Source organism: Geotrypetes seraphini, chromosome 1 (genome assembly GCF_902459505.1).
Source record: "Geotrypetes seraphini chromosome 1, aGeoSer1.1, whole genome shotgun sequence".
NCBI classification, from domain to species: Eukaryota; Metazoa; Chordata; class Amphibia; order Gymnophiona; family Dermophiidae; genus Geotrypetes; species Geotrypetes seraphini.
The window spans coordinates 277,563,155-277,575,386 of record NC_047084.1 but is presented as its reverse complement, the minus strand read 5'-3'; the positions used below and the strand labels follow the sequence as shown (position 1 = coordinate 277,575,386).

At 41.4% G+C, this 12,232-nt stretch overlaps 1 protein-coding gene across 1 annotated transcript in view; it reads right to left on the bottom strand.

Moving 5' to 3' along the window:
• The window catches only part of SUCLG1 (succinate-CoA ligase GDP/ADP-forming subunit alpha), an 83,722-nt gene that overhangs the window by 44,105 nt on the left and 27,385 nt on the right, over positions 1 to 12,232 (bottom strand). Inside the window, exon 4 of the mRNA XM_033952669.1 lies at positions 6,614 to 6,826. Within this exon, the coding sequence (XP_033808560.1) occupies positions 6,614 to 6,826 (213 nt within the window). The remainder of the gene's footprint in view (positions 1 to 6,613; positions 6,827 to 12,232) is intronic.

Genomic DNA, 12,232 nt, shown 5'->3' with positions numbered 1-12,232 from the left:
TTAATGTGTATGACAATAGCAGAACTCCCCAGTTAATGTTTGACTTTAACTGAGGCCTTTTTCTCCACCTGTTTTACGATTGCTGTTTGTGTGTAATTGCTTCCGGCCATTCCCTGGAAGAGAGTAGACTTTTGTTTACTTCACTCAAGAGTCATGCCATAGGTCTAAAGCACTCCAGATTATCTATGGACACCAGACTCGGTGGCAGTAAATAACAAACAAACATATACTGCAATTACCACTATGTTCTATGCGGTTCACAAAAAGTTATGAGTACAAAAGATGAGAAGAGAGGCAGTGCATGCCTAATTTTCAAAATATTCAGTAAAAAATACATTTTTAAAACACGTCAAAATTGTAGATAAGAGTCAGTCGCCATAATTAAGAAATTCAAATCCTTATCCCATAGTGTCGCTTGAAAGGATGCACCAGTAATTTGAGACCTTTGTCTATCTGTAGACGCACTAGATCCGCATACCAAGGCTGTCGCAGCTAATTTAAAGCTACTAGAATTACCAATTTTGAGTGGAGAGCTATTCTGTGGAAAACCCAGCCTATAACAGGCCATGGAGGAAACACATACAGCAGCTCTTTCTCCATCCACAGTTGTACTAAAGCGTCCAGTCTGGCGTTTCTGGACCAAGATCTTTGGCTAAAGAAACAGTTTGTTTTCTTGTTCACTGCCAAAGTCATTAGATCAACCATCATTCATCACCAAAGTTGCATATTGCATTGAAAGGCTGCCCAGGACAATGACCATGCCCAAGCGTCCAAAATCTGCTGGTTGAGATAGTCAGCATTTATATTCTTCACCTCTGCTACATGAGACAGAGATCACCAGCAGAGGGAATAAAACAACTGGACCTCCAGTCTTCTGATGCCTCCCTGCCAGTTGACATATGCCACCGCTGTAGCATTGTCTGAAAATATCCTGACAATTTTACCTTCCAGGGATTTTCCCAGGGTCTGTAATGCCAACTGTATGGCTCTCAGCTCCAATCTGTTTATCAACCATTTCTTTTGCGAGGAAGTTCATTGGCCTTGAATCGGATGACCTTTGCAATGAGCTTCCCAATCATAAAGACTGGCATCTGTGGTATCACCCACGATGCCTATCCAGGAGTAGCATGTCCCTCAACAGACTCTGGCCGAACCCACCAACGCAAGCTGCACATGCTTCCTCCGTCCAGGCCAGCTACATCTGAAGAGTATCTGTCTGAGAGGACAAAACAATACTAAGGTGTCCTGGAGTGGGCGCATATGATCTTTTGCCAAAGGAACCACTTCTATGGTTGCTACCAAAGACCCCAATACCTGGAGATATTGCCATGCCATAGGCACTGTCATTGTCAAGAGGTCTGAAATTTGTCTCTAAATCTTCTGTTTATATGACTTGGAAAGAAAAACACGGCCTTCCACGATATTGAAACAAATTCCCAAATACTCGGGATTGGGATGGTACTAAATGGCTCTTCTGGAAGTTGACTATCCAACTAAAGTTCTGCAACAGTTGGACCACTTCCGCTACTGCCTTTTCTCCCTCCGACTTGGATGGGGCTCTGATCAACCAATTATCCAAGTAGGGATGCACTTGTATTCCCGCCTTGAACAGATACACTGCTACCACCACCATCACCTTGGTGAATGTGGGCGGTGCTGTTGCCAGACCAAAGGGGAGCACAGAGAACTGGAAATGTCTCCCCAAAACATGAATACTAAGAGTCTGTTGTCTTCGTCGTGCGGAATTTGACCGCTTTTCTATGGCCACCAAGTCATAGAGTCCACAAATAGATCCTGGAGAGGGTAACACACTTTGAGCTTATAACCTTCTTGAATGATGTCCAGCACCAGTGATCCAAGCAAATCAGCTCCCATGCCTCCTAATAAGCTGACAACCTCCCGCCTATCTGCAGAGATATGGCTACTGAGCTGGCATCATTGGAGTTTCTTTGGAGGCTGCTTTGGTGCAAGAACCATAGGATTGAGGTCGCCTAGCTCTGCCGTAGCTCTGTCTAGATCTTTGATAAGATATCTGGGTAAAGGCTCTACCCTGTCAGGCATTTAACCCAGCACCCTTCCTTCCCTCCCTCCTTCCCCTCTCAGGCACTGCACCCATCTCCCTTCCTTTCAGGCATTGCACCCAGGCCTCCCAGGCATTGCAACCAAGCCTCCCTTCCTGTCAGCCATTGCACCCATTGTACCCTTCCTTCCCTCCATCCCCTGTCAGACTCTGCACCCAGCACCCTTCCTTCCTTCCTTCCCCCATCAGACTCTGCCCCCTCCCTCCCAGGCTCTGCCCCCCTCCATGCCCTAGCCTCATACATCTACCGCCGATCTCCAGTGGAGGTGCAGTGGGCAGGAGCAAACTTTCCAAGTTCCTGCTCTGCTGTTAACAGGCTTCCTTGAGTGTCTTCGGCAACGCTGAGAAGCACGAGCAGGCGCGTGATTTGGCGCTGCTGCTCAGTGCTGAGCGGCTTCCTTAATGGCTCCTGTGAATTCTCGTGAGAATATATACAATATACATACAAATAATAACAATCAGATAAGCACTTATAATCAGTCAGTATCATTACAAAAATAAAAGTCCCTCTCCCATCCAATATTTTCCATCAGAGAATAATACCAAACAAAAGATATACCCCCCTCCCACCCTCCCCTGGATGTGTGGGAGCTAAAACAACGGGAAATAAAGATAAAGGACAACTATAACAACTCTACAAAAGATGTCCATGGACCCCAAACTAATTTAAATATCTTAGTATGCCCTAGCATATCAGTATTCATTTTCTCATACTTATAACTTAAGCATAAATTCGCCCACCAAAAAGCAAAACTAAGGAGATCCTAATTTTTCCAGTTATGAGTAATCATTTGCATGGCTATCCCGGTCATAATAAGGAAAAGCCAACGTTTATATCTATCCAATGAGGGTTTAAGATGCAATATTATCCCACATATGACTATCTCATATGTCAAAGGAATTGATGACTCCAGTATGGTATTAATCTGTCCCCATATTGACTTCCAAAAGTGAAGTATCAAAGGACAATAGAACAGCAGATGATCCAGCATCCCTATATCAAGATAAGAACATAAGAACATAAGCAATGCCTCTGCCGGGTCAGACCTGAGGTCCATTGTGCCCAGCAGTCCGCTCACGCGGTGGCCCAACAGGTCCAGGACCTGTGCAGTAATCCTCTATCTATACCCCTCTATCCCCTTTTCCAACAGGAAATTGTCCAATCCTTTCTTAAACCCCAGTACTGTACTCTGCCCTATTACGTCCTCTGGAAGCGCATTCCAGGTGTCCACCACCCGCTGAGTAAAGAAAAACTTCCTAGCATTTGTTTTGAATCTATCCCCTTCCAATTTTTCCGAATGCCCTCTTGTTCTTTTATGTTTTGAAAATTTGAAGAATCTATCTCTCTCTACTTTCTCTATGCCCTTCATGATCTTGTAGGTCTCTATCATGTCTCCTCTGAGTCTCCGCTTTTCCAGGGAGAAGAGCTCCAGCCTCTCCAATCTTTCAGTGTATGAAAGGTTTTCCATGCCCTTAATCATTCGTGTCGCTCTCCTCTGGACTCTCTCAAGTATTGCCATATCCTTCTTAAGGTACGGTGACCAATACTGAACACAGTACTCCAGGTGCGGGCGCACCATTGCCCGATACAACGGCAGGATGACTTCTTTTGTTCTGGTCGTAATACCATTTTTAATAATACCCAACATTGTTTGCCTTCTTCGCGGCTGCTGCGCATTGCGCCGTTGACTTCATTGTTGTATCCACCAGTACACCCAAATCTCTTTCAAGGTTACTTCCCTCTAATACTAATCCCCCCATTTGGTAGCTGAACATCGGGTTCTTTCTCCCTATATGCATGACCTTGCATTTCCCTACATTGAATTTCATCTGCCATTTATTCGCCCACTCCTCCAGTTTGTTTAGGTCCCTTTGTAGGTCCTCACACTCTTCCGTAGTTCTAACTCTTCTACAGAGTTTAGTGTCGTCCGCAAATTTTATAACTTCACATTTCGTCCCCGTTTCCAGGTCATTAATAAATATATTGAACAGCAGCGGTCCAAGTACAGACCCCTGCGGAACTCCGCTCGTGACTTTCCTCCAGCCCGAGTAGTGACCCTTCACTCCAACCCTCTGTCTCCTGCCTGCCAACCAGTGTTTGATCCATCTGTGTACGTCCCCTTCCACCCCATGGTTCCACAGCTTCCTAAGTAGCCGCTCATGGGGTACCTTGTTAAAGGCCTTTTGGAAGTCAAGGTAAATGATGTCTACAGGTTCCCATTTGTCCAACTGGCTGTTTACCCCCTCAAAGAAATTCAGTAAGTTTGTTTGGCACGATCTTCCCTTGCAGAAGCCATGTTGGCTCGCTTTCATCAGCCCATTTTTTTCGATGTGCTCACAGATGCTGTCCTTTATCAGTGCTTCTACCATCTTGCCTGGAACCGATGTCAAACTTACCGGCCTATAGTTTCCCGGGTCTCCTCTTGACCCCTTTTTAAAGATAGGTGTAACATTTGCTATCTTCCAGTCCTCCGGAATCTCTCCAGTGGACTGGAAGATAGCAAATGTTACACCTATCTTTAAAAAGGGGTCAAGAGGAGACCCGGGAAACTATAGGCCGGTAAGTTTGACATCGGTTCCAGGCAAGATGGTAGAAGCACTGATAAAGGACAGCATCTGTGAGCACATCGAAAAAAATGGGCTGATGAAAGTGAGCCAACATGGCTTCTGCAAGGGAAGATCGTGCCAAACAAACTTACTGCACTTCTTTGAGGGGGTAAACAGGATCTATTAGATTTAGAACTGTCTAATTTCTGCAAATGAACAGGGGTCTAGAAACTTCTATGTAACAAAAAACACCATGTTTGTCTCATAGATGCTGACGCCGTACATCTCATCCTCCAAGTCCAAATTAGTGGCCATTGAAACGCAGAAATCTGCTGCTTTATCTCAATGCTCCAAATGTCTCTAAGACTAGTTTTTGGTTTTTTATTTAAGAATTCAGATATTAATTTATACCACTGGGCGGCCTGATGTCCTATGAAATCTGTCTGGAAGCACAGGACCTGCAGGCTATAATGATTTTTTAAATTTCGCCAATCAGGGAACCCTTTCTGAATGGCTTGCTTCAACTGCAACCACTTATAAATTTGAGACATTGAAATACCAAAAGATTGTTGCAGTTGTGAAAAATAAATCATTTTCCCATTTGATATAACATCATCTAATGTACATATGCCCACCTGTATCCAGGGGTTCCAAGTGATCTTAGACTCACCAATTTGAATCTTGGAGTTTAGCCATAAGGAATGACACATGGATTTCTCTACTGGAATTTCTGTTAAATTGTTAATAAATTTCAAGATTTTCCAGGTGTCAAATAAAATATTATTGTCCTTAACATAACTAGGTAACTTGATACTCAACACATGAGACAAGCATAATGGGGACATAAGTTGCCAGTACTCTAAGTACAATCAATCAGGAAGATGTTCCATGAGCTCAGGAAGAATCCAATACATACCCTGACGTAGTATATAGGCCTGATGGTACCTATAAAAGTTTGGGAAATTTACCCCAAAAATAAACATATCATATGGGCTGTCACTTAGAACATAAGGACAAAAGAATTGTCACTGCTGGGTCAGACCAATGGTCCATCGCTCGTGCAGCGGCCCTTAGGTCAAAGACCAGTGCCCTATTTGAATCTAGCCTTACTCGCATACGTTCTGGTTAAGCAGGAACTTATCTAACCTTTTCTTGAATCCCTGGAGGGTGCTTTCCCCTATAACAGCCTCTGGAAGAGCATTCCAGATTTCTACCACTCTCTGGGTAAAGAAAAACTTGTTTTTTGTAAAGATACTAAAGCAATTCTAGCAGTTTTACCTAGCCAAATAAATTTGGTAAGAATGCTATACAACTTCTTGTAAAAGGACCCCTGAAAACAAACTGGTAACATACCCATTTGTTAGCAAACCACAGGCAAAATCATCATCTTAACCATTTAGACTCTCCCCCACCAAGACAGATGTAATGAGTTCTCTTGCTCACACATTTCTGAGACCTTTAAGGCTTTTTGAAAATTGGCAGTCTTATTTAGGACAGCATTGATGGCTTGAATGCATTTTATGAGTTTTTCCATTCACTTACACAATTTTTTTCAATGGTTTATTCTGAGCACTTATAATTTCAGGATTGCGAGTAATTTAGCTATGTCACACAGTATGTGGTCAATATTATTGAAAGGCAATCAAATTACAAAATGGAATATCTGAGAAACTAATACTAAACACAGGTATAAGGGGCAGAAGTTTCATAAAGCAGAACAAAAACTGTTTCCCCAACTGCTATTCAATCTTCACTGGCTTCCAGTTCATTTCCGTGTCATATTTAAAATACCTGACTTGTAAAACTTTGCATTTGGGTTTCCCCTCTACCTTGCCTCAATGATTATTTCATATACCGCCTTTCGTTCCCCTCACTCACACCGCTTGATTTTTCCCTTAACAGACAGGCCCACTATCAATCTGCTTTGGAATGATGTGCCCCCTCCCTAATTTAAGTTTTTAAAAAATAAACAAACATAAGACTTACATTGATGACACCAGGACAATTTGGCCCAATTAGGCGAGTTGTATTCTGGCGAAGCAGCTTATGTTTAACTCGAACCATATCCTGCTGTGGAATCCCTTCTGTGATACACACAGCTAGGGGCATTTGTGCTTCCATTGCTTCATCTATTGCAGCTGCAGCAAATGGAGGTGGTACATAGATAACCGTTGCCGTTGCTCCTGTGGCTTCTTTGGCCTGCATTGTAGATTATAAAGTAAAGCAGGAAAGAGTCAGTAACATTTTAAATACTAACATTTAAAAATTGTTTTTGTAAAAGCTTTTGACTTGTTTCAAGTTGCAAAATGGCCTATCAAATTAAACCCAAATCCTTACTGAAGGCTAGACAAATTTCACTATTGCAACTAGAATTTCACCCTAGCACCGGGGATGTTTGTGCTATCACCATCAGATGGCAGCAACACAGGAATTCAATACCCCCAAGACCAGCATGAAAGTTCCAGCTAGACATGACTAACCAAAAGCTGTACAATGCAGAAAAGCGGAATATTACAAGGTGAAGAAGGGATGGAAGTAAGGGCTAGTGAGCTCTAGGTGGCTGGTGGACTGGAAGGGTGGTGAAGCAGAGGGTCAATAGGGTGAAAATTTGATACTAGTAGGAATGAGAAGGGAAAACTTGGTTAAGAGAGGGAATGAAAAAGATCTGAGATACAGTAGGAAATGAAAAGTACACTATTGGGGAAAGAAGGGAATTTGAATTTATGTTGTAAATAAGTTGGGTGCAAGAGAGAGACTGCTTAGAACAGGATGAAGAACTAAAAGACTATGAGAGATATTTATTTATTTATTTAAAGAAATTTATAGCCCACTGCATCCACAGTTCTGTGCGGGTTACATAAGAACACACATAATAAAATTATAACAACCAATCAATCAATTTGTATATATTGTATATATTTGTATATATTGTATATTAAAAGCACATTAAACTTCCCTCTCTGTCCCAAATGGGCTCACAATCTAAAGTGCCTGTGAAAGAAAGACTATGATATATATATAATACATGAGTATATAATACATGAGAGTTTAAAACAATATCAAACAGAAGATAAAACAGAAAGGCAAAAAATAAACATATGATATGGGCTGTCACTTAGAACATAAGGACAAAAGAATTGCCACTGCTGGGTCAGACGAGTGGTCCATCGCTCGTGCAGCGGCCCTTAGGTCAAAGACCAGTGCCCTATTTGAATCTAGCCTTATTCGCGTACGTTCTGGTTCAGCAGGAACTTATCTAACCTTTTCTTGAATCCCTGGAGGGTGCTTTCCCCTATAACAGCCTCTGGAAGAGCGTTCCAGATTTCTACCACTCTCTGGGTAAAGAAGAACTTCCTTACGCTTGCACGGAATCTATCCCCTTTTAACTTTAGAGAGTGCCCTCTCGTTATCTCCACCTTGGAGACGGTGAACAATCTCTCTTTCTCTACTAAGTCAATTCCCTTCAATATCTTAAATGTTTCGATTTTATCCCCTCTCAGTCTCCTTTTCAAGTTATATGTTTTTGCCAGTGCCATTAAATAGTGTATTAAGGGCATTATGTATAAAGTTTTCTTTTTCTTAGATAAAGAATGGAGAAACCACCTTATCTTCTATACCTCTACTAATGACTGGGGAGTCAATTCAGAGTGGTTTTCAACGACATCTGTAATGGATGATTCTGTAATACAGATTCAGATGGATTCCACTGTGATTATTGTTAGCCTCCTAGCTGCTTGGTTAGGATATCATGTTTGCATTTGCATTATTATACTATTATTTATGTGTGTTATGTTTACACAAGATTACAGTTAACATTCTAAGTATGCTTTATTTACATCCTCCAAAACAAAGAAAAATTTAATAGATCTGCAGTAAAAGGCAAACACCAAAAACAAAAAAAGACTGCAGAGTAGAATGTACAAGGTGCAGGAATCTTTATTATAAGTCTTTATAAAATTATTATCCATAAAAAACGGCTGTCTTATACATGGAGTGCGGACCCAACACGGTCCGTATTTCGGAGAAACACTCCTTCCTCAGGGGTCTGGGGTATCCGATGTATCACATATAGAGAGTCATACGGAGCACACCGTTGTAGTATAAAATAAATCAAAATTTGTGAATCGAAACAGGAACTTCTCCTTCGTGTGTTAGCCCGGAAGGAAAAGTTCCTGCTTCAATTCACAAATTTTGATTTATTTTATACTACAACGGTGTGCTCCGTATGACTCTCTATATGTGATACATCGGATACCCCGGACTCCTGAGGAAGGAGTGTTTCTCCGAAACACGGATCGTGTTGGGTCCGCACTCTATGTATAAGAGAGCCATTTTTTTAATAGACTTTTAATAAAGATTCCTGCACCTTGTACGTTCCACTCTGCAGTTTTTTTGTTTTTTATATTTACACCCTCATAGGTTAACTGTTACAACTAAGTAATCTATATTTATATGCATCCTAAATAGCTCTAGCAATGTGTACTACATTCATCCTATTTACTCTTATCCTAGATAATTATAGTTACACTCATCCTAATTTATTTAGTACATAAGGTTTTATAAGACATGCATCAGTCCTTGAAGAGTGTCTCTACCCTCCTCCCCCAAATGACTTCAACTTTGTTTTGGGAAAGGGATGAAAGATCTTAGCCAGCAGCTGTTAAGTTTTGAAGTTGGCTCCTAGATTTAAAGGAGCATTAAGGCCTGAGAACGGCCAAAAGGATATCACTATTAAGTAAGTCACTGTCTTCACTTTTCAAAATTATTTCACAAGATAGAGGAAGTATGTCCGAGCTTTCTGTTTTCTTCTACCTGATGTTTTCTAAAGAAAATGCTTTGATGAAAGACACAGATGATTAAAAAAAACAATATTAAAAATACGACAGCCACTGTATAGTGAAAGCAGAAACAACTCATCCGGGAATTCACAAAACATTCCAGAACATTCAAAGAACTGCAGAGGCCTCTCTAGTCTAAGTCAAGGTCAGTGTTCAACACTCCACAATAAGAAAAACTAGTCAAAATATGGGAGAGTATCAAAACAGAAAAGCAAAGATACTTATCTGTAGCAGGTGTTCTCCGTGGATAGAAGGTAAATAATCTCACATGGATGGTATCATCCACAGAACCTGGTATGGAAATATACCAGTGTACTGTAACTTTAAATTTTAATGTTGTGCCTATACCGCGCATGTGGCAGTGACTTCCTGCCCGACGTTGGCTAATGGGACCTCCAGTTCAGTAGAAATAAAAAAAGCTAGGAAGCCAATTAGGGGAGGTGGGCAGGTTGCGAGAATACATACCTGCTGACCTTGGAGAATGCCTGCCACAGGTAAGTATCTGCTTTCTCCATGGACAAGGAGGTATAATAGTCTCACAAGTGAGACTCCCAAGCTGCTAGGATCTTGACTTTGGAAGAGATATGCTATGATCCTGGCAAAACCGAAGAAGGCTGGAGGGAAAGTTGGCACTCAGGAAGTAAATAGATTTTGCAGAACTGCTTGCCCAAACCAACTGTCTCTTTTGGAGTTTTGTTCTAAACAGTAGGGTGAAGTGAAGATATGGATCGAGGATGAAGTGGCTGCTCTGCAGCTGTCCTCAACAGAAGTAGCATCAACAATAAAGAACTCCCCCAAAGGTACATTCGAAAAAAGCAAGATGGCGCTTGGGCAGGATGCGAGTTGAATTTTTCCTCTTAACCGGGCTCGCCCGGCTGCTTCATAAGTTTGAATTACCTGCGGTATGCCTAAAAAACGGGGAAGGCCAAGGGGCAATCCTCCAGCTGCTCCGGAGACCTCAACGCCGCAACAGACTGTGATAACAGCATTCACAGTCCATCAAACCTCTGCGGGCATTTCTGCTGCTATGCCAGGGGAAATGAATAGCTTAAGATGGCGATCTCTCGTTGAGCCCGCGTGGACCACATACTCCCCCTATGCCTGGAGACACTGAGACGGGACAGACGAGTTTGGAGGACTCACAGACTGGATCTGGAGAGGAGCATCTCGAACGTCCAGCTAACCCGGATGTCAGTATATCGTCATCGACTCATGCTTTGGAGCCAATGCAAGCAGGGAGTTCTTTCCCGCTGGGACCAATTGGTAGTGAGAGTGAGGAAACCCGTGGGCTGTGTCCCATGGAAGGAGCCATATTCCAACCGGCTGGATTTTCCCCCCCTCAAGCCACTTGTGAAACCGCCAGCGGTGACTCTGGATTCAATTTGGACCGCAATAGAAAACTTACATGTGGTATGTACTAATTTTGTTACTAATACTTTAAATTCATCTGCAAAGATAACCCATTTGGAGACATCTATTCAACTTCAGAAGGAAGAGTTATCTAACTGGAGAAAACAACAAAGGAAACGAAGACTTTGCTTGTTAAACAATCTACTGATAAAATATTATTAATGAGGAAAATAGAAATTCTGAAGAATCAACAAAGAAACTTGAACTTAAGACTTTTAAATTTCCCTATTGCTAAATATTTGTCTCCCTTAGAACTCTTTAAAAAAATTTTGGTAACTGTGTTGAAAGTTCCAGACTCTAACTTACCCCCCTTGTACAAAAAATGTACTATTTAAAAAAGATTTCAGAAGATACTCAAGGGGAGAAGACTGAGTTAGATGTCTCTGCACTATTGGAATCTTCTGAGATAGAGGTGTTAGGCTACATTTATAGTCAAGCTTGTATTTCTACAAGATAAAGAAATGTTACTGAAGATATACTTTAAAATGAAACAGGTCTCCTATTTAGATGAAAAGGTGACTATATTCCCAGATGTACCTAAATGGACTCAATCTCGCAGGAAAAAATTTCTCACATACTGCACAAGAGTGATTTCTTTAGGGGCAAGTTTTCAATTAAGATTTCCTTGTAAGTGTTTTATTTCCTACCAAGGGAATAAGTATATTTTCTTTGAACCTGGCCAATTGGGTTTCTTTTTGGAAGGTAAAGGGCTTCCTACCATGGTCCAGACTGGAACAGTATAAATGTGATCATGGAATGTTAGGAATGATGTATGCTTGAATAATCTTTCCTCTTTGTTATATTTAGTTAAACCCTTGATTCCCACAAGGTGGTTTCTTGAAGCTTTTTCTCTCTCTATAGATAGACTATGTTAGAGAATTTTCTTTCTTTTATGTTTCATATTCATTTATCTTTTGATGAATTGAAGGGATGTATTCAGTATTTCCTGTACAATTGTGCATGTAATTATTTGAAATGATAAATAAATTTTTAAAAAAGATAGCTGAGGGGAGATATGGTTGAAGTCTACAAAATCCTGAGTGGAGTAGAACTGGTACAAGTGGAACGATTTTTCACTCCGTCAAAAATTACAAAGACTAGGGGACTCAATGAAGTTACAGGGAAATACTTTTAACACCAATTGGAGGAATTTTTTTTTCACTCAGAGAATAGGTAATCTCTGGAACGTGTTGCCAGAGGATGTGGTAAGAGCAGATAGTGTAGCTGGTTTTAAGAAAGGTTTGGACAAGTTCCTGGAGTAAAAGCCCATAATCTGTAATTGAGAAAGACACGGGGGAAGTCACTGCTTGCCCTGGATCGGTAGCATGGAATATTGCTAATCTTGGGTTTTGGCCAG